General features: G+C 33.9%; 1 protein-coding gene across 2 annotated transcripts in view; it reads left to right on the top strand.

Annotated features, from left to right (window-relative positions):
- The window catches only part of LOC138711895 (facilitated trehalose transporter Tret1-2 homolog), a 128,216-nt gene that overhangs the window by 16,935 nt on the left and 86,610 nt on the right, over positions 1–24,671 (top strand). Inside the window, exon 1 of one of the 2 annotated variants that reach the window (XM_069843173.1) lies at positions 22,917–22,993. The exons of the other annotated variant lie outside the window; for it this stretch is intronic. Within the exon in view, the coding sequence (XP_069699274.1) occupies positions 22,974–22,993 (20 nt within the window). The 5' untranslated portion in view covers positions 22,917–22,973. Of the gene's footprint in view, positions 1–22,916; positions 22,994–24,671 lie in introns of those variants that run through there. 2 annotated transcript variants of the gene reach the window in all.

The raw sequence follows: 24,671 nt of genomic DNA, 5'->3' as shown, positions 1-24,671 counted from the left end.
GTGAAAATAGCTTAGCGAGAAGAAAGTATATATATTGCGGTTTTTTTAAATACTTTGTACACTGAAAAGGAAACACTTATTAATGTACGGTACCAGAAATGTACTCTGCCAATATTTTCCTGTAAAATTAATATCTGCGGTTTTTTAAATACTTTGTACACTGAAAAGGAAACACTTATTAATGTACGGTACCAGATATGTACTCTGCCAATATTTTCCTGTAAAATTAATATCTATCAAAGTATGATAGATATTTGTTGACAATAAAATTGCCGCTAACCTGAAATTGCTTCCACAAAACTTTCAAGATATGAGGTCTATATATTACATTTCTTAAGATGTTAACTTACTTACTAACTGGCTTTTAAGGAACCCGGAGGTTCATTACCGCCCTCACATAAGCCCGCCATTGCTCCCTATCCTGAGCAAGATTAATTCAGTCTCTATCATCATATCCCACCTCCCTCAAATCCATTTTAATATTATCTTCCCATCCACGTCTCGGTCTCCCCAAAGGTCTTCCCTTCCGGCCTTCCAACTAACACCCTATATGCATTTCTGGATTTGCTCATACGTGCTACATGCCCTGCCCATCTCAAATGTCTGGATTTAATGTTCCTAATTATGTCAGAAGAAGAATGCAGTGCGTGCAGTTCTGTGTTCGGTAACTCTCTCCATTCTCCTGTAACTTCATCCCTCTTAGACCCAAATATTTTCCTAAGCACCTGATTCTCAAATACTCTTAAACTATGTTCTTCTCTCAAAGTGAGAGTCCAAGTTTCACAACCATAAAGAACAACCAGTAATATGATTGTTTTATAAATTCTAACTTTCAGACTTTTTGACAGCAGACTGAAGGATAAAAGCTTCTCAACCGAATAATAACAGGCATTTCATATATTTATTATATGTTTAATTTCCTCCCGAGTATCATTTATATTTGTTACTGTTGCTCCCAGGTATTTGAATTTTTCCACCTTTTCAAATGATAAATTCCATATATTTCCATTTCGTACAATATTCTGGTCACGAGAAATAATCATATACTTTGTAATTTCGGGATTTACTTCCAAACCTATCTCTTTACTTGCTTCAAGTAAAATTCCCGTATTTTCCCTAATCGTTTGTGGATTTTCTCCTAACATATTCACGTCATCCTCATAGAAAACACCTGATGTAACCGTTCAATTCCAAACCCCCTCTGTTACCCTGGACTTTCCTAATGGCATACTCTAGAGCAAAGTTAAAAAGTAAAGGTGCTAGTGCATCTCTTTGCTTTAATCCGCAGTGACTTGAAAAAACATCAGATAGAAACTGGCCTATACGGAATCTGCTGTAAGTTTCACTGAGACACATTTTCATTAATCGAACTAGTTTCTTGGGAATACCAAATTCAATAAGAATATCATATGAAATTTCTCTCTTAACCGAGTCATATGCCTTTTTGAAATCAATGAATAACTGATGTACTGTACCCTTATACTTCCATTTTTTTTCTCCATTATCTGTCGAATACAAAATATCTGATCAATAGTCGATCTATTACGCCTAAAACCACAATGTTGATCCCCAATAATTTCATCTACATATGGAGTTAATCTTCTCAAAAAAATATTGGACAAGATTTTGTTAACTTAGGAAACAAATAAGCAAAAGTGGCTTATGCAGAGAATTCCTCTGCAGATGTCTGTCATGTTCCGTCTAATTAATGACGGTAGTGCAGAATACCTGTCCCGAGGAAGCTAAGCAGTAAAGAGTGGAGTGACACTGGGATACGTAGGGAAGCGTGAACAGGTTGTCAGCACGTGAGCGTACGACCATTCGTCGCCCGACAATAGATTTTATTACGTAGTAGAGATTGGAGTGGGACTGGTCTGCATAGGAACTCTCTGTATATGGTGCTTCATTTGTGACAACTATTGCAAGCACCAAATATCTAATATTTTCACAAAATAACTGCTTCATCGGCTGACCAACTACACAGTGCATGCTCTAGTTTTCGGAATGTGTCGTATTCCCCTGTTGTGCAATCCACAGTCTCACAGACTTAGCGTCCATGGTATCGCGTATCGTTCAACCGAGTTGTTTCCGGAAGCGACCCGTGTTGATAGCGACAGCTGCAAGGTCGCTCACTCATTACGGCAAGTCACTGTCCAAAGTTACGTCACCACTTCATTGGTTTCCAGTGATACTGCGAACAATCACACAAAAAATTAATGCCGTTAATATACGTCACTTAATACCGCAAAAACATTGGATGAAACGTAGCCTAGCTATATGAACGAGAGTTTAGATTCAGCCATGCAGAGTCACCGAAAAGCATAATTTTCTCGCAAGGAGATTTAATCATTTTCCCCGACTTTAATTTTAAGATTTGAAAAGAGAATAAGACCCGTTTAGTGCGTTGCATAACTGTTCAGAGCAACAGTTACTCTTAGGTTAACCAAATATCCTGCTTTTCGCAGAATACTTCATTTTTAGCCCCTTATCCTCCGGCCCATGTAAAATTTTGAATTTCCTATAAATGTTCTGCTTTTTAAGTTTATCCTGCTAAATATTTCTGCATAATAAAATTTGAAGCGAAAGTTCTATGTTTTCTATTCTCTCAGGGAAAACAACTGAAGACGAAAGAAGGAAATACTTCGCAGAAGTGAATAATACGTATGGTAGACAGATGAAAAATCCATATTAAGCAAGAAACTTTAAAGCATTTATTGATCACAAAGTGAAATATGAATTGAATCCTCTAGATTCAAAACTCTCTAAAGACCATTTTGTTCATAATTGATTTATGCTCACATATTGCTTGCTAAGAATTAATTATAATGATTTATATAATTTTAATTCAAAAAGTCACTAAATTTAAAGAAAATGGTTTGTTAAAAGTCACTGTTAGGTTGAAAATTCCCCCTATTTGCCACCAGTTACTGTTAAAATTCTTCAATTTGTGAAAGTGGATATAGGGGATTTTGAATCTATAGGATTCAATTATAGTTGTGTTCAGTTCTAAGACTTCCTTCTTGGACAGCAGTAGTTGTTGAAAGCAATAGGCCTACATTCAAATAAAAAAATGTACGTAATTGCTGAAGAATAATTATGCTACAGGAGATACATTGTTGTTTAGTCAACTGTCCGAAGACAGGTTATTAACCTCACAAATGGTACCAACAAGGCATCACTTATGAGGCAACTAGACCAGGAGATACTAGGGTAGGGTGGCCAGTTTCTTTCCCCCTCCATTACATACATCTCCGACTAGATATAAATTACACTAGTCAGAATTCAGATGCATACAAACAAATTGTTTTTACTCTGACACATATCGTCAAGTGAGCTATACTGCCTGATAATAGATACACTGTACGTATCAGCCAGAACCTCAATCAGAGGATACATTGTGTATGTGTATTTTTATAAGTCATGTTAGAAAATAGTTAATAGTGAGGATGAGTAATAAATACATAATATCAATTTACATCTCCTAGTAACAAAAAATTTGAAGGGTGTCGGGGAATACAGGGAATGTCATGAAACGTCATTATCGAGACAAACAAATTTTAATATATGAACATTCCTGGTTTTTAACCAGTATACGAAATGTTTAACGTTATCTTACACTGATATTTCCCCTTTTAAATTGTTTGTGATTGGTCAGTTCTGTAATCCCAGTTATCACCATTATACAATGCGTTATATACCATAAAATCGCTAAAAATGGGCATTCCTTTCTTTCCCCAAACATCCTTAATTTATTACACATTTATTAGTGATATATTATTGCCTTTTCTTTCTTTTTTCTTTTTAATTTGTATCCGATAGGTATTGGTCCACATATTCCAAAATGTGTATTGTGTCATCCGATTATTGCCTTGATATGGAATTTAGATATCTTATAAGATATGTAAGGTGAAAAGCAAAAACCCAAAGCCGAGCTTTACAGGTCAGTTTTAGGAATGGGTCCTGCTTTTGTGTCTGAAAATCTGGTCATTCTACTTATTATTTAGTCCTCTTACAAAATTGTAAGCTCTTTATTTATTTCAGAGAAAAATTGATATAGGTCTAAGTACTGTATAATGCCAGACAAGAATGGATCCTGGGGCTATCGTACATAGTACTACATATATTAATTTCATGCTAAAATAATAATTCTTCATCTACAATCTCTGTTTATGGATGCATTAATAATCACTAAAGATAGGAATTTATTCACAGAGACTACAAGATTAGGAATGCATAGATTGTTCGTTATGCGCACGAGACATATCCCCATTCAATTGCTGCAATACAAAACATATTTCAGTTATAATCTAGCTATACCTCAGGCTTCACGTCATTCATGACGTAATGACAGTTTAAGCACACCTAACCTAATATCCTCATGTTGTGATATGCAGTAAATTCCGACCTTTAATAATCACTTAAGTAATACCTTGATCAGTAGCATGTAGGTACATAAATCTTACTTTTAATTATCATAAAACGAACGTCAATGTACAAACATGATACAAAGAAATGTTTATGTTATGTAGAATATACAAGTAGAATAAATTGTTAGAGCATGTACTCCACTCTTTGCTGTATATTCACTAAGAAACATTTCAGAATAGAAATGAAGATATTCAATGTAAATGAATAAGTAAAAGTTTGTCATAAATCGTACTATGGAACATATACAAAAAAATGGGTGAACACTGAATTCTGAAGAAGTTGTTGAATTACAAAATAACAGGTAAGAAACAACAAGAACTTCCGCTGAAGAAATAGATACTTTGAGACCGAAACTTTTTTTGTAATCTCTCATTTGGCTATTTTACCTTTATATTCGTACATTGCATAATGAGAAAATGAGCAACCAGACGTCAGAAACAGAGATATGCTTAACCCTGCGCTGGTGACCTGAAAGAAAATTACATAAGTAGTGACGTGGGGTTTGAGATACCCCATTTCATTTTTTGGCTTTTTACTGAATATGACATGGAACATACTGAAGGAAGTATTGCAAGCAGCTAGACGAATCCCCACGTAACAAACCAGAGTGATCTAGTAGCAAACAAAAAACAAAGCAAGGTGGGGTGTGTCAAACCCCACGTCACCAACGCAGGGTTAACTCGTATTGAGTTGCTCAGTTCTGATAGCAATGGATACGGAATTAGCCTGATGGTTGTTTCGTTTTGAATTTGGAAAGAAACATTACGCACTGTGGGGAGAAAGAATTACAAATGAATCCGTGACGTTTTCTTGAAAGTAATAACATTTCATTGGACTCTGATGTTCAAGAATAAAATTGACTGACGTTACAGTAAATATTCAAATAAGAAAACCATATAGAAACAAAACCAAATGTTCCCCTGTTTGTGAGGAAGCTTATACGAATCTATCTATCTGTTCAAGATGTCACAGAAATCCTTGAATGCGCTGCAGTTGACACACTTCCTTGATAAGGGCATTGCAACACTCCTAGAAATGTTGTCACAGGTCATGGAAAAACAATGCCGTCTGATCTCTGAGGTAGGAGTGCAAAATAAAACGGTATGAAAAGCGCAAATACTGATTAGTGATTATTATCGTTTCATGCTGAAAAGTGCTCTAATTCTATCTTTTCTTTGCAGAGGATGGTAATGTACTTATCATTAGCCCAATTCTCTCTCTCGCTATCTCAGAAGTGCGTAGAATACGTACAAAACTACTAAAAAAAAAAAGCTAAATTTTGTATCTGTTATGTCATTTAAGAATTAAAGTAGGTTATTACAAAAAAAAAAATAAAAACATATCTGTATTCGTAAAGCAATCAGATTTGCATAATTTAGTTGAAATGTTCATTAGGTCGGCTACAATCTATATTTTATATTGCGGATAGAATTTTACAGCGGTTCTGTAAAATGTTCCCAGTTAATTGTGAAATTAAATTTCTGAGCTCCTTAATAATTGTAATTTGATTCTATAAACGTTGTGTTCAAAATGAATTTAAAAACAAAAAATTTACCGAATTAGTATTTTTTGGTGAATGCGCTGGGATTAAAAAAATTCGTTTACGGTCCAATTGCAGAACGTGTTGATATTAACCATCCTTTCTTTCTTTCTTTCTTTCTTTCTTTCTTTCTTTCTTTCTTTCTTTCTTTCTTTCTTTCTTTCTTTCTTTCTTTCTTTCTTTCTTTCTTTCTTTCTTTCTTTCTTTCTTCCTTTCTTCCTTTCTTTCTCTCTTTCTCTCTTTATGTACTTATTTCTTTTTGCTTTCTTTTATTCTTTCTTTCCTTCTTTCTTTCTTTACTTAGTTATTTTTGCTTTCTTTTCTTTCTTTCTTTCTTCCCTTTTCTTTCTTCCCTTTTCTTTCTTTTCTCTTTCTTTCTTTTTTCTTTCTCCCACTTTTCTTTCTATCTTTTTTCTCTCTATAATTTATCTTTCTTTCTTTCTTTCCTTCTTTAACCTCCTTCTTTCCTACCCACTTACAATCCAATGCAGTGTAAGGGAGAGTTTATAGCTAGCCTATGGACAAAATACTTGACAGATACACATTGCGGGCCTCCCTGGTTGTGTCTGCACGACATAGGACCTCCTCTAGGGTAACATAGGACAGCACACGGCAAGAAACAAACAACCAGACTCATGGAAGGAAGACAAATCTCTTCCAACAATTGTTTCACTGGAAAAAAAAAAAATATATATATATATATATATATCTCTGGAGAGGCGTAAAGACAGGCCTATCTTTTTAGTATACTGTATAGTCTGAGCGTTCAATTAATACCCAGGTGGAAGGCTTTGTGTTGGATATATCTTTCTTGCACCCAACGATATTTGTAATATCAGAAGGTGTTGTCACATCTTTGCTGCAAAAATTATTCCTGTTTACAATTATTTTATATCACCATTGCTTTGTATCACCATCATCCACAATGAATAAATTTTAAGCTATAGGCCTAAGATCAAATTTAATTAAAATTTAAACAAAAATGACCAAACTTTTTTGTCGTCATAAATCAACTCTATATGCAACATTGGTTTCTATTACACGCGGAGTAGATATGAGGTCGTCAATAACAATTATGGTTAACGCATCATCGGCAGACATATGTTGCCTTTCCTTGAGAGTGAGGGGCATTTGAGAAGGGCTAATTAATAAACAAACTCTTATCTTTTCTCTTCAAAAAAGCGTCCTCTTTGACAATGCCTGGGCGTTAAATGAACGCTCGAGCTATACTTCGCATAAGACCCATAAGAACTTTCAAAATCAAAACCATTTTAAGCAGTAGGCCTACAGAAATTGAAAGCAATTCGTAAAACATAATGAGCACGAAACTAATACATAATTGAGCCGTTCAGAGCAGAAGTGGTGTAAGTCAAAAATGGATAATGGGGGTTAAAGTAAACATTCTGTAAAATACAGAGCAAAGTAGCAATTAATATTCAGTGTATGTAAACTATTAGTAGTCAGTGGAGAACAAGAAGACCATATTAATTGCTACTTTGCGCTGTATTTTGCAGAATTTTTACTTTAAACCTCATTATCCAATTTTGACTTACACCACTTTTGCTCTGAACGGCTCAATTTTTGGATGCCTATCACCAAAACTACTGTATTATAAGGTTTAAAAGAAGTTGAAACTTTAACAATCTTTCTTTGAATAACCTTCACAAACTTTTCTTACGAAACATAATAGTGAGAGGATCTACCTTAAATAAAATTCGATTATTCTGCTGCTCTGAATGATTGTTGTTGTTTAGTCAACTGTCCGAAAAGAGATCTGAACCTCACACTTATGAAGCAACTAGGCCGGGAGATAATGGAGTAGGATGCCAGTTCCTTTTCTTCGCCATTGCATACACTGCCGATTAGATACATATTAAACTAATCAGACTTCAGATGCATACAAACAATTGTTCCTCCTCCAACACACAACGTCAGGTGAGATGTACTGCCTGATAATAGCTTCTAAATGGCTATAAATTAAAATACAAGCAGATGAAGCGTAAGTATTAAGCGAAAATTTGCTTCTGAGCAGGGTATTTATCATAAATTCCATTAATTCAGTATTGTATGTGATTATGATTACATGGATAGGAAGGTGGAATTTGAAGAAGGTGAGTTTGATGATATTATTGTGTCGTCCCGAAATTGGTTTCAGGGAACTGAAAATGATCGCGAATTATTTTTATGCACTTGTATAGCTAGCGTAATCGATAGATTCCGTACCGAGAATTGCTAGTCCCCTGCCCTGCCTTACTACAGATAACACTACTTAGCTTATGAGTACTTTATCAATTTCTCAGTCAGATACAGTTTCAAAGTATATAGGTTATTTTGAATTGATACATCGATTATAATGCGATATTTCAGAAATTTTGAAGTGAAAAACTAAACAAGACCGCAAATCCTAAACCACTCAAGCTTTCTCACATAACACTCCACGATCTGACAGGCATCGAAACTCGGTTACTTCAATATGTCGTCATGTCGTCGGACAAAATCCTTTCAATTCGTAGACCTCAATATATTCCTGGAAAATTGTATAATTTTATCGTGGACAAACCCTAGGCGGAGTGTTCCATAATATGCAGCCGATTTCCAGTTTCTCTTTTGAACACATTCCAATATTATGATAAAAACGCCTAAATGATTAAGTTCAAGATACGCCATAGAATAGAGTGTTAAACAACACCAAATGAAGCTAAATGTAGGTGAAAACGTTCCAATTTAGGCCGAAATATCTATAGTAAGTGAATAAAGAACTTACGATGTTGTAAGTCGGAGGCACCGATTTTGGCAGATGACGTCGATGACATTTCCAGTAGGCGAGCCAATATTGTTTGTGTAAGCTGCGAGAATGAGATGCGATAACATTCAGAGTCGTTCATATTTTCATAACAGCAGCTCATATCAATTATCCTTATTATGAAACACATCACGGTACAGTCCTACTCAAAGAATACCTTTAATAAACGTAAATGACTTCCGTTCGCAATGATTTTACAATACGTCTCCTATATTTTCTAAATTAAATTAATTCTTAATTAAAAGGAAAATCCCACCCTTACCAGATCAATATACAAGATTTGTCCTGTAATAATCTAGGGATCGTCTACTGGTGGTGCGACAATTGAAATTAATAAAATTACGATTCTTCTTAATAATCAAAATATAATTTGGTTAATTGGGTAAAATTGCATGCTGCGGAAGTTAGATTTATATAAGAGTATAATAAATAGGATTGTAATGGATATTACAAGGGCAATAATTCCTTCACACGCACATTGTGAATAGAACAGAGAAGAAAGCATTTTAAAATATTCGAAATCGTACAAAATATCGGAGAAACCAATTTTCCCTGCACAAATTGCACCAATTGAAAAATATAATTACCATTCACAATAAATACTGTATTTTATGGATTCTAAAAAGTTGTTTATTAATCTAGAGGTATTGGCTGATGACTATATTAAATTCCAGCACAACATTCATTCAGAATATGTAGAAATTACACTTTGGATTTTACTAAATGTATAGGCCTACAATCAAAAGGTGTTACATACCTCCTTAAATACTGTACATGTGTTACCTGTGCGATATCCGATGTTTAATTTTTTTAAATATAATTCATAGTACTGAAACTGCCTTATTGAATTCGCACAAATTGTATTATTCGTAATTTTCGTCTCGAAAGCCCCTAAGATATCTAATTAATTTTTCATCCATTTTGTCCCACTCCACCACTTTAGGGACAAAGTCGGACTAAATAATACCTTATTCGTATTCTGTGATCGCAAAGATCCCCAGATATCGACTTTCATCGAGATCGGATGACATGAGATTTCTCACTCCCTTCTGCCTTTTCATTAGTACCTTAGGATATGGTATTTAAAAAAATCTAAGAATGTTTAACCAATATTGTAGACAGTAACCTTCATTTTAAATTTTACGTCTCTAGTTAATATAGTTTAGTGAATTTTTAAAATCGTCGACTTCTTTCTCTCTCCTCTCTGCTCGGAAGTAAAAAAAAAAAAAAAAAAAAAAAAGAAGTTATTTCAAGGGAGTAGCCTACATGAAATTGAATTTTTTTACTTTCCTTATACATTTTAGAAACAATTCTGAGAGATGAGATGAATAGTCTAACCCAATTTTATGAGTGAATCTTTGTTTCAAATCGGTATAATTATTTTGATCATTACTGCCTCCCATTTTCCATCCTTTAATGTTCGTATTTCGTAAAACTCAGTCTTATCTATTGACTAAGGATTAACATATTTCCATATATATATATATATATATATATATATATATATATTTCCATGTATATAACAGATTATATTTCCATTTCGTACAATATTCTGGTCACGAGACATAATCATATACTTTGTCTTTTCGGAATTTACTACCAAACCTATCGCTTTATTTGCTTCAAGTAAAATTTCCGTGTTTTCCCTAATCGTTTGTGGCGTTTTTCCTAACATATTCACGTCATCCTCATAGACAAAAAGCTGATGTAACCCGTTCAATTCCAAACCCTCTCTGTTATCCTGAACTTTCCTAATGGCATATTCTAGAGTGAAGTTAAAAAGTAAAGGCGATAGTGCATCTCCTTGCTTCAGCCCGCAGTGAATTGGAAAAGCATCAGATAGAAACTGGCCTATACGGACTCTGCTGTAAGTTTCATTGAGACACATTTTAATTAATCGAACAAGTTTCTTGGGAATACCAAAGACACATATAGACTACTGTAATATTTGTTTAGTTTTTGGAGGTGTCTGTCCAGAGTGCACAAACACTCGGGCGTGCATGTTTACTCTTATGTCCTACCCATTCCACTGCGACAGAGATAACAGCCGATCTTGCAGCGGTGAGAACTCGCTCTCCAGTTCACAATAAGAAAATCCATCTGCCAAAATCCCTGGCGCGACCTATACCGTATTAAATGTTGAACCCATAACTACGTGAACTATAGTCTACCCCGAACTCTTTCCTGTTCTCATTCTTTCCAGTACATTGTTCAGTTGGAAGTTTTATCTTAGCTTATTTCTTTCTCCCTTTCCGATCAGTTTCTGCTTAATTATATCTTCACAACTTCATTTATTTTGTCTGTCCATTTCATATATCCAGCCTTCTCCAAATCCACATTTGAAATGCCTCCAGTCATTCCTCTTCATTTCTTAGTAATTTTCAAGGTTTTCCCTCATTCAATGCCACACTCCATACAAAGTACTTCACTTTGTCTCTTCCCTTGTTCTTTTTATGAAGGTCAACAGAAAATGCTCCTTTTCCTATTTAAAGAGCTTCCTTTGCCATTTTTCTCTTTTACTTACTGGTAGCAGTTCATGTTACTTTAGCCTTCAGCAAACCCGAAATACAGTACCTATTTGAAGCTGTCCATTTGTTTCATTACCTCATTTCAAATTCGCACGCTTACCTTCCTCATTTTTCCGGTAATCATGATCTTCGTCTTCTTTCCATCTTTATCTCATACTGCGTACAGTTATCATTTAGCTCCAGTATCATATTCCTTAGTTTCGTCTTCTCTTCTGCTAACAACGCCATATCAACAGCAAATCTTCTGCACGTTATTCGTTTTCCTTCTCCTAGGCTATTACACCTCCCATATTCTGAAAGCTGGTCTTCACTTAAACGTCGAAGTAGATATTGAAGAGTGTAAATGACAAAAGATAGCCTTATCGTACCCGTTCCCTATTCCAATTACCTCTGACATCTTTTCTTATCCTATTCTAACTTTAACTCGTTTCATATATTAATTAATAATCTCTACTCTTTTCTCTTATTACAATCCACTCTCTGGAAACTATCCAGGTTCATAAATACTACATTCACAAATTTATTTTTCATCAGATTTCTTTCATCGATTATTCGCAGCAGTCCAATTATTGTATCTTTCTTATCTTTTCTTTCCTGAAGCCAAGTTGCTCTTCTTCCAACACTCCTGCCATCTTAGAAGGTAGACGTCGATTCTGTATTCTCAGGGGAATCTTCGCAGAGTGCGATATCAGGCTGATAATCCTGAATTCATTACATTTCTTGACTTTATTTTTCTTCGATGTTTAAACGAACAGATAGACTATATAGCCTACTGTGAGGAAAAATATCGAAATTGCTTAAAAGATACAATGACTGTATCGTAACAAACTTTAATTCAAACCGTGTCCTACTGATAGGCAAAGTAAATATTCGTCTGAAGGAGTTAAAACGAAAACAAGTGACGAAGAAACTGAAAATGAAAAAGCCTAAGAACGAAAAAGAAAGAAGAAAATTTGAAGTAAATTTTCAAGAGAAAGCCACAAAATTAGAATTCACATCTGAAAATAAAGTAATTGACACAGAACTTGTCCAAAAACTGTATACAAATTACAGCAGAAGAAACGGTAGGCTACAGAGAACGTATGAATGTTAAGAAACCTTGAGTCACAGAAAAAATGTTGGAAAAGATGGAGGAAACGAGAAAATGGATAAACACCAACACAGGAGAAGTGAGAAGGAACTGCAGGAAACTACACAACGAAGTAAGAAGAGAAGCTAATAGGACGAAAGAAGACTGGATGAAACAGAAATGTGAAAAAAATAGAAAATCTAGAGAGAAATGGAGTATATTTAATGTAGGTACCACGAAGTAGAGTATTTGGACGTCACAAATATGAATTGGAAATTCATGTGGTTGACAGAAGACAAAATCGGAGATGTAATAACGGACAGACAAAGAATACCGAACAGGCGGAATATATATTTATAAGAACTATAACAGTCCAGATGACTTAGCTTTAGAACAGTCATGCCAGAAATCAGACACTGAATTCGCATTATGTGCACGGATCGCCGGTCTGTGCGGACTGCATCATTCAAGAGTTGCTCTTACCAGTTCTTAGCTGGAGGGTGTACAATAATCCATTCTGGGCTTCTAGTGTTGGAGTAAATGGACATTTGGACGTTATAAACACACTTACTTGTTAGCAGAAGGAAAAGAAGACAGCTATTAGCAGTGTTTATATTTGATAATTGTAATACAAGAAACACTAAGCTTATTCAATTATACTTCATAAAACAGTGGTTCGTAAAGCATAATTTATTAACATGATTTTTATATAGTATTTGAAGAAAAAAAATATTGCAGTAATTTCGAAATAACAGAACACGAACACAGTATTTCATTTTACGTACTAATTAATTAAAGTAATAAACCCTACTCTTTCATTGTTCGTGAAGCATTATTGTTTATTGGAATCATTGGTACACAAATGTTGAAGAAAATATTATGCTCCCAATTAATTACATGCAGTAGGACATTGTGAAGTTTTTACACTGAAATCATTTCCTTGCTGTATCTCAATATAAATTAACATTAATATTAATAAATGAAGCGTGCATTTCCAGAACGTTGTAAGTGCCAATTTGTAAAGTTTACAGTAGGAGCAAAAATAGTTTTATAGAGTACATACAACGTTGTAACTTGCACAACCTGAAAGTGCAATACTTTATTACTTGGAGCAACACTTTCTTCATAATCTTTCGTAATATTGTCAAACAGGGCACCTACAACTGATATATGTGAAAAAATAGATTCTCCCGGTTTCTGCACTTACAACGTTATTGAAATGCACTCTTCAAATAGTATGAATTAAGCTTAGAATTTAAATTCACATACAGTTTATTTTGAAAACTTTGAGAGCAAGTATCGACAAGTTGGGAGCGTTACTGAAAGAAATTAAAAGTGTAGTTCACAAACTGTGAAGCGACGACATTCTCTTTACGTCAGTTTTAAAGATTTATTAATGTAAGTATATTAACATAATATAGTGATGTGAGATAGAAAATTTGCCATTATATATTTTTCCAGAAAATTTTTCCGCCTTGCAAATAGTTGCTTTTCTTCGCTCCTTACAACCTCAAGAGCCTCACATGTATTCCTCACTATATTCTCATCACTTATCATCTTATGAAATGGAAGTCGTAAGTCGTCTAACCTTTGATGGCTGTGTTAGTACAGACTCCAAAACAACGCCATTGTCAAGTTTGTTTTGCCGTGAGAGTACTGATTAAGAAATAAGCGCTGGCGAATATCATACAATATTTTGAGAACTTTACTAATCTCAACTAAACTGTCACAAGACTCTTACCTCGACATGGGCTGATGAAAGCCTTTAATTTTAAAATAATTATTGTTGGCTGAGAAAAACATTATAATAATTATGTCATATGATTCGTAATTTCTCTTTCTTCGTTATATCTGTGGACTCCTCACTTTATTTTTCATAACGCATTCACAGTCACAGTTCAATCAGCACCCGTACTGATCTGTTTTACTGGAACAAAGCTGATCTGCTACTACAGATACGGTATAGCCCTGACGCGCTCCCCTTCAGCCTGATTCACTCCCTCCAGGTAGGGGAATAGGAACTGCACATCGCATAGAGACATCTGCACAACGTGCGCGACTGCACAATGTGCATGTCTTCTTTAGAAGATGAAGAACCGTATCAGGCAACGGAAAAAGGGTCTTTAATCCAAGGAAAGAAGTTCAGGTACCGCTTAGGGAAATGAAGAAAAGGAAATCAACAGGAGTTCATGGAATTTCCAATGAAATAGTGAAATTCTTGAGTGAGGACAAGAAGGAAATTCTAACATTATGCAACAAAATATTCGAGAAAGGTGAATGGCTTGAAGATTTTACGGAGACGGTGTTGCTGCCAATACCGAAAAAAAAAAAATTATTCCCAGAAACGTAAGGAGTTCTGAACTATCAGTCTGTATCGCAGTCGGCGAAGATTCTCCTGCGAATACTGAATCGACGTTTATATTCTAAGATGTAAGGGCAGTTGGAAGAAGAGCAGTTTGACTTTAGAAAGGGAAAAGGAAATGTAACGAGTTCAGGATTGTCAGCTCAATATTACACCCTGCGAAGCTGTTCCTTAAAGACTCAGGCCTTAATTCTCTTCCTCAGCAACTAATGCTAAGGCTAGGCTATTTATAGGCCTTCAAAAATTAATCGACCTCGGTTTGAAACTGTAATAAAAATAATAATAATAATAATAATAATAATAATAATAATAATAATAATGATAATAATAATAATAATAGTCTAATAATAATAATAATAATAATAATAAATGTACATAAATATCGCACCACTGACGTTGATTTCGAACGTAGGACTACTCCATTCTCTTTTAGTTATTATACTGATACATTTGAATGAATTACTATTTAAATGTGATTATAATTTTTTCTGTCCAAAAGTTATATTTTCTCTCTTCGCTTTTCTGTACAGTACCCATATAAAATATGTACTTATGACTATAGAAAAATATATTATAAAAATATAATTAGGAGGAAATCATGTTTCATAATCGATTCTAAGCGATCAAATACTATAAGAAGAAATGTACGACAATATTAAGATTATGTTTTGGAATTAGAAGCGTAAATCAAGTACAATTGTGTTAGGCCTATTATAATAGTGGTCAACACTCACTGAAATGGGTATCGGGTAAGGGGTGTATCGGAAAATGTACCGTGGTGAGAGGGAGAAAGCAGCCGTAGCGGTGAGGGCGATCAGTAGCTGTAAACGACGCTATTTGCCTCACCGTTAAAAGTTATCACGTCGTAGCTCATTTGGTAGTCAATTCATTGCGCTGTAATTTTTAGGATTCATAAATAAATGTCTAAGGAAAGTATAGAAAAAAATTCGAAATCAAAATCTCTTTTGGAAAGTGAGAAAAAAATACTAACTTCGAAGTAACCTGTTCAAAACAGGCATTGACACCCTCAAATGTTGGTAAGCGGCAACTTTTTTATTTTTCACTTTATAAGGGGTCAAAGCGAGAGAAATATTTAGGAAGAATGAAAATTAGTTTTAAAAATGGTTGCTATTCAAAATCTTTACTATCTAGTTTCCATGTTACGGCTATTTAAACAAAGGAGTGACTGAACTTTTGTCTGTTGATTCTGCAGATTCTCATAAAAATCAACGCAATGATTTCAAATTTGTTTTCGAAATGTTTCCATCGCTTAAAGTTTTCGAATTAATCGTGATTTTTGAAATTTAATAAAAGTAATTATATTACATAAATAACATTTATGCTGATTAAACACTAGTATGACATACTTTGAAATTCAGAAAAATAAAAAGAATATCATAGCAGTATAATAATAATAATAATAATAATAATAATAATAATAATAACAATAATAATAATGATAAACTCGCATAATATTTAATAAAACTACTTTGAGAATAGAATTTAATATATTTCATTTGCAGGCATGGCTTTCGTCTCCTGTAATACGAAAATTTATTCATGAGTAAAATTTGACAATAAGGACCTTTTACTGCTGAAACATCAGAATTAGACAAATCTTTAAATTATTACATTTTATTCTGAACTAACTACTATTATTTGGTGGTGTCGGTAGTATATAGGCCTAAAACAGTTTCTTGATGCACTGATATTTCTTGAATTGTATTCCCTTTAATTACAGATTTCTGAATATTGATTCCAAACCATAGCATTATTTCATATTATAGTGTTCCTTGCTGTTAAATTATTAATAGTGATACGGCCACTATGGCCTTCTAAATTGTTCATCTAGAAAGAAACAATTGCGAATCATCTTTGTAAAGACAAAGTGACAATATAAAACCGACAATATTCTAGTGATTGATGTCTCTGATATGTTGAAATCCAACGAATTGTCTTACATCAACAATGTGATTTTACTATAGGTGTAATGTGATAAGGGTAAATTCTAATAGTTTTTCAGGCGTTTAACGAGTTCAAATGTCCCAGTTGTGTTTTTTTTTCTCTTGTACGGAGGAGGGACCCAAAGGCTTGCACTGCAGCCTAAGGCTTATTGTGCTTACCACTCCTATTCTGTCAATGATTAGGTAGCCAAACGGTCGCGCTCCTGTACAAGTACAGCACGTCGCACCGTGAACTTAAACCGGGTTATTGTATGGATGTTGTTCATGATGATGATGATGATTATGATGATAAGGATGATGATATGTGAATTAATGTTGGTGAAATGAGTCCGAGATTCAATGCCGAAAGTTACACAGCAACTCTCCTTCAATTGGTTGAGATAAAACCCCTAAACAACCCCAACCATGTAGCTTGTCTCAACCAGGAAATCCCTCTATTCAAGTGTAATATGAGGAAGGAATCAAACGACAATGATGACGATGCATAAGCTTATGTACCATCAAAAAGACCATAACATTTTTATTAAGCAAAAATGTAGCTAAATCAATGATCAAAAATGCAATCGTACCCATTAACAACAAATTTGAAGTCTATCCACCACCTCTTTTATGATGACTGACTTCAAAGGTATAGATGTAATAAACATATCAGACACAAATTGAATCGAACTCTATGCCATCTAAAATTATAAAGCAAAGAGACCTCCACCTATTGTTCCAATTGAAATAAATTCTTTTATGAAAATCAGAAATTCAGCACAAACTTCCAATTATTATTGTTTATATCAGTGAAGATACTAACTATTTTGTCTGCTTGGTTGGCGTAGTTGGTATAGCGCTGGGCTTCTATGCAAGGTTGCGGGTTCGATCCTGGCCAGGTCGATGGCATTTAAGTATGCTTAAATGCGACAGGCTCATGTCAGTAGATTTACTGGCATATAAAAGAACTCCTGCGGGACAAACTTCCGGCACACCGGCGACGCTGATGTAACCTCGGCAGTTGCGAGCATCGTTAAATAAAACATAATATTTTTTACTAGCTATTTCTACAGGGACATCATTTTATTTTTACTAACATTTTTAATATGAACCTGGCTATACCTTTAGAGAACCGGAAACACCGTTTGCTATCCCCTTCCACGACTTTAGTTCGATGATACTGCAGTAAAATACAAACAAATCACTTTACTAGGTATAGGAGGGTAGAAAAGTAGTTCATCCATTTACGAAAACTAGGAAATATCCCGATTTTGAGTTCGATAATTTTCATTAGGTTCTTGTTCAATCAAAATACAGTACTATATTAAGAATAAGTGTTTTTACTCACGAACAGAGTTATCCATGCGAATGTATTCATTATGCAGTGTATATTATACTGTCTACAGCACATTAGCGTACAATATAGAGTATGAAGTTAAATTGATAATATAGATATTTAAACACATTTTTGAAAATGGTGGCCTTTATTTCGATAAAGGCTTCAGTTCTTTTGTGCATATTATCGCACTATAGACTATTGTACCTAATCCCAATTACCAGTTTCGTCCTTCGTACTAGTAACTCATGTTGAAATAATTCTGTACCTACTCTATAAAAGAGTACCTTACGTAGTGTAAATTCAATCTTCACTTCTGCCCTACCCGCACAGATAAAATTACTCAGACATGCTATCTACTGTTCGTCCATGTGGTTATGCCGCAGGATCGTAGAAAGGGAGGAAATCACGTGACAGTTAATTACTTAACGAGGCCCTTTTATTTAAGTTATTTTAAACAGTTGTATAATATTACGTAAACGTCCAATTCCTAACAGAAATTAATGTTTTCAGAAAAGAGCTAAGACAGCCCAGCTCTTACAGAGGGGCGAGCAGAAGCAGGTGGGGGAAATGGGGATGCGACGTAGACAAACGGACAGTACCTGTGCGAAAATATGATTCAATATTGAAAGGTCTTTCGTCACTGGAATACGCGAACATATTTCTGGAACGTACTATACTCACTAACTCAGTAGTGTTTACATGCGGCCTTGGTTTTGTATGGAGGAAGTTGGAACTTCATTAGTAGAGGGGGTGGGAGTGAAGTACATTCAAAAACTCAAGTACAATAAAAATTGAAGTAAAAATAAAATAATGTCCCTGTATAATATCTGATAAAGATTGCAATGGGCTTGTTAAAATGTTCAACGCTTACAAATATGAATTTTATTCTTTAACTGCAAATAACAATCGCCCAATAAGAGTCCTGATTAAAATAATACCTTCCATACAATAAATATTACGGAAGCGTAAATGTCATATAAACTCATATCTCTCAATTTCTCTTTGTTAAATGGATACGATATTTTTAGTTAAGGGGCGCGGGTACTGAATTTTCAAATTTCCACATTTCTTGACATATTTTCTTAAAAATTTTCCTGTCAATTAATACTATTAACAGTAATAATATTACCAAATTTGAATTTAATCGGGCTAATAGTTATTAAGTTATTATTTTTTTAATATTTTATATGCAAATAATGCCAATTAATCAAACGTCCATGGATCACTGTTTTCTAGATATGACATTAAATGCCAATTAATCAAACGTCCATGGATCACTGTTTTCTAGATATGACATTAAATGTAATAATATTTCTTTTGAGTATGAATTACAGTCATAGAAATACTTTTACAGTGAGATATTTAGTTAGCTAATTTTATTTAATTGTAAAATTTTTAGTGGAGATTGTAGACTTTATCCCCGCCATGTTAATTTTACCTACTTTAGGTACACTTTTGTCAGAAACTATCGCACATTACAAAACTTTTGCACATTTATAGTTTGTATCTTTCTAAATTTTTGTGTATTTTTAAAGTGGAATCATACAAAAATTAATATTTTAAATTATTTTTATGACAGTTATAAAACTTTGCACATTTATAGTTTGTATCTTTCTGCATTTTTGTGTATTTTTAAAGTGTGTTCATACAAAAATTAATATTTTTAATTATTTTTATGACAACAATTTTTGCTGTAATAAGTAATTTCACATATCTCTCTGTAAGTTGTTAGGTTAATGTGGATATGAATTAAATATTTTATGTCCTCATCACTGCCGCATGCCTAGCCTGTGTTTGACACTGGTAGAATTTTATTTTTTCATTTTTTAATAAGCGGCTACTCTCTGATTTTTGTATCTGAAGTAAATACACACGGATGTATAGGTGCCTGTTCCAATCTCTGGTATATTTATCACTGTTTAAAGTGTTTTGCAGACAGTATGTGATGCACAGATGCAATAAAACATGTGTAATTGCACTTTGTAGCAGATTTTAGAAATTGTGCTTCTGCATATATAAAAAAGTGTCGTGAAAATATTTAGACTCCGCCTGCTTTAGAATATGACGAATGGAACTGAAAATTGAAAATATCCTTCACTCAGTTATGATAAAGTCAAGTCTGGAAATTTTGTATGCTCCAGATACGTAAATTAATGTTGTACAATTATTTTGACGCTGTATGTGCGATTCAGAAACGGATGCTAGACATAGCTTCAAAAAGTTTTTAAATAATTTCTTATGCTACTATAAAGACACTCAGTTACAAAGAAATGGTTGAAACTATGTTGGATAACTTCAGAACCTTGGGCTGCAATATGAGTGTTAAAGTTCATTTTTTACATTCGCACCTCAATTATTTTTCCGAGAACTTAGGCGCTTTCAGTGAGAAACATGGTGAAAGGTTTCATCAGGCCATCAAAGACATGGAAACTAGACACCAAGGAACGTGGAGAATGAGTATGATGACTAATTAGTGTTGTTGAATGCTTAAGAGAGACAATTCTTCAGAAATGCCTTCCAGGAAGTCAAGAAAACGGAAATTCGAAGTCGAGTGAGATGCACATATGGTCGAGATATGGTTACATGACTGTAAATATTATGTTACTAACTTTGTTATTCAATTAATAGTTCTAATTTTATCACAAACTTTGATTTACACGTATTTAACAAACATGAACGGGATATATTTGCCTGTAAAAATAGTTTTTTTTTTTTTGTGATTTGTGAAAAATTCTGATGTGATGGGGCTATTTGGAGGTCAGTTTCGAATTCAGCACAAAAAAAAACTGTTAAGAATCAGTTATCAGATCAAAATCATCGGAAAAAGGTATTAAAATGCAGTACGATGTAATCAATGATTAGAAATAAATATATTACAGTATTTTCACTTGCTCTGGGGACCGTCAGTGTATCGTTTATGTCAACATGAAAATGTTAGCTAAAGTAAATTATTTTTATTTAGTGTACCGTTGAATAAGTAAAGTTTTGCATATACAAAGCTTAAAATTTCAGTTACTTCTGTATAATTGCAATTTTGAATTGTAAATCGTCTTCTAAACAGTGACTGAGATATTTAAATAAGAAGACTTTTTCTAGCTATTTTCCATTGAAACAAATTTCACTTTTTTACGATTGTTTCATAAAATGGAATTTAAACATCGTATTTCAGTACCGAGAGACGAAGATTTTATATTGGTCGTTGTACATCATTTGCAGATTCAGTTTTTTAACGAATGCAAATAATGAGTGCCAATTTGGTGTGTCTATTCTAATAATTCATGTGGTTTCTTGTATGGATCTGATGGAATTCTCTTCATGAATCCTATACAGCTTGAACCGTAAGCAATGCCATGGCATGGTTGCGCCCCACGGTCAGGTAAGATGCAGCAGATAAAAAGGGTCCCTGTTTTGTGGGCATAGTTGCACCCCGATGAAATAGGTAGAGAAAAAGACATTACGGGAACTCGAGCCTCGTAGTCTACCAACCTTATTGATTTTTTATTCGATTTAATATTCATTATCGATATCGTTAAAATGAACACCTTGATGTTGGCAGTACTTTAATAACTGCTTTTCTACTATTTGTACCCTGTACCGGAGGGTAAAGATATCGGTGTATAAACAAAAAATGCAATTCATTTATTATGTGTGATGGATAAAAAAGTACCATTTTAAATAGCAAAATTGATCATATGCAACGCGATTTCAGTGCAGCTACCACATTAATATTTTTAAGTAGGCCTAATTTATTTATTTTATGACGATCACTTTCGTGTGTACTATGCCCATCGGGGCGCAACTATGCCATGTCCATTCTGCTACCTGACTTCTTCGGGGCGCAATTATGCCATGTCCATTCTGCTACCTGATTTCTTCGGGGCGCAACTATGCCATGCCTAGGCCTCCCAATTGACCGCGGGGCGCAACTATGCCATACCGTTAATTTCAGGTGATTATTCTTTGAGATATTTAAAAAAAAAGGTTTAATACAATTTTGCTAGTTTTTGCTTCCTCCTCGAGATAATTGTTTTACATGAAACATTTCATAGCGCGTTTTTGGGAAAGCCATTGATTTAATTTACAATATGTTAAGTCAATTTAAGAGAGCAGTGCATTATAATAATAAATGATTGAAAAAATTTTTATTTGGTCCTTAAAATGTGCATAAATTTGATCCGAACAAATGTAATGTAAATTTCTTTTGCATGGATCAAATTTCTGCACATTTAAAGGGCAAAAATATAATTCTTTCATTCATTTATTATCATAACACAGTGCTCTCTTAAATTGAGTGAACATATACTTAATTAACTCAGTAGTTCCCAAAACACGCTATGAAATATTTCATATAAAATAATTTTTATTTCGAAAAGGAAACAAATACGAGCAAAATTGTATTAAACATTTTTGTTTGAAATATCTCACTGAATAATCACCTGAAATTAATGACATTATTTACTGTACATTGTGTATTATCCTCATTATATCATTATCATCGCCGTAATAATAATAATAATAATAATAATAATAATAATAATAATAATAATAATAATAATAATAATAATAATAATAATATCTCTATCATGACACTTATATCTTATCGGTCCCTTTAAATCGGATGATGATTGAAAACCAATGTAAACACTTTACTCTTTTGCCCCAGCCTTTGCATGTTCCTTGTGCTGTTCCCTAGGGCTATATGACACTTTCTGCAGCTGTTCGATAGCAGTACGAGGCGTCATAATTTATTCCTATTCATTTCCTGGACTGTTCGTCTCTTGACAGAGACATCATAAAATACAAGTATAAGTACTGTACATTGAGTGTTTACTCGGGTTGCTAGGCAACTCAGGACATGACGTCACCAGCAAAGTCATGTTGCTTGAGCATTTTGTCCGTTGTGTCGCTGTAGCACTGAAGACATAGATAAGCGTCAGTAGTGATCCAGTTGTAGTGCCGACATGACACGTGGTGCGCAAATGTGAGTGAAACTTGTGTATTTAAACCTTGGACATTTACACTAAGTTAAGTATTCAAACGGACGAATATAAGTCACTAAACATATTATTTGCGATGTCTATTGTATTGTATTCATAGTCGCATGTCCAACGTGAAATTCTTTAAATATATACGAGGAAGAAGTAGGCAGTAATGAAAGAGAACTCGGAAAACATTAAAACAAAAACATTACACAGACAGCTAACGATCAAACTGCGGGCTGTTTGTCACACGCATACAGAACCAGAGCTTAAATGAGGAGTACGTTAATAATACTAATAGGTACTAATACTAATATTAATACTACTAATAATAATAATCAGTCCTTTTTTCTGACGGTATGCTGTACCAGTACCTTTCCTTTTACAACTTCATCAAATTAACATTTTTAACAGAGAATGACACAATGAAATGTACAATAGACAGTGGTTACAAAGAGAGAGCTATGATTCCATGAAGAAGGCGCTTCTAAGCAATACGTCCCGAATTCGGGTGCCACGAGTATTATGAATCTGTAGAACTTGTAAATTTTGGTGAATAGCGGCAACTTTTTTCGTATGAAAAATGCTAATAATAATAATAATAATAATAATAATAATAATAATAATAATAATAATAATAATAATAACAACCTTCACCTTCAAGAATACAGTACTTTCGCTTCGTTGTTATTTATTTTCAAGAGATTATTAGAACTCGGAATTGTATAGTATAATAAAAGTTAATATTAACAGTCTATATAGTTTATGAAACACATGATACAGTCAAATCTCTCTACAGCGATATTTAGCGGAACAAAGAAAATATTCTTAAAAAGAGATGTATTGTTATCAGGAGGGTTTTAAAAATGAGAATTAAATTGGTAAGAGGCTTTCTATTCAGCTTGCTTGGTGTGTGTATAATGGCACAAAATGTTAAAATTATCAGTGAAACCCTCTTAATATGCTGCCCATTTTGATATCCTACATTTTTTTTAAGAAATCACTTATGTCAGTTTGTTTCAGAGCTCTCTTCACGGAAATTGACACACATAAATACCTTATTAAATTCAAAGACACTAAATACTGTACTCTTCTGAAAAATCACTAACACTAGATAGGAACTGTTGAAAGGATTCACATGCTGTTACTGCCTCTCCTGGAAATTGAAGTGACTTGTTCCTCCAGACTCAGGAGAAGAAAGGATGTCCAAAGTAAATGTGCAGTGGTCAGTTAAACTGAGATTCTCCATCAAGTAAGATCACGAACCTTACTGTATCGCTTAGCGACAAACATTTCATTTTATCGGGATTTATCATAGTAGAGAGAGACAATACTACACTGGGGACCATTAAAGTGTATCGTTCGAAAGAGATATATCGCGATAGAGGATATCGTTATATCGGAAGAATTTTTTCATTGAAGGAATACATTTTATGCTGGGAACTATATTTTTAATCGTAATAAAGGGATTTATCGTTATTACCATAATCGTTATACGGATATTTGGCTGCAAATCGAGCTCCCAATCATTTTGGATCCCATTCTTGTCTTTCAGTATTTCCTTTTAGTATCGCTAATAGTCTTTAATCCTCCTAACCCTCACTTACAAATCAGCGCGCTGTTTACAAGATGCATTGTCTAGTCCTTGTGACTAATTTATTAATACATTTCGAAGTCTTG

This window comes from Periplaneta americana, chromosome 13 (genome assembly GCF_040183065.1).
Source record: "Periplaneta americana isolate PAMFEO1 chromosome 13, P.americana_PAMFEO1_priV1, whole genome shotgun sequence".
Taxonomy (NCBI): domain Eukaryota; kingdom Metazoa; phylum Arthropoda; class Insecta; order Blattodea; family Blattidae; genus Periplaneta; species Periplaneta americana.
Note: the sequence above shows the minus strand (reverse complement) of the source record. Positions and strands in the feature narration are given on the sequence as shown.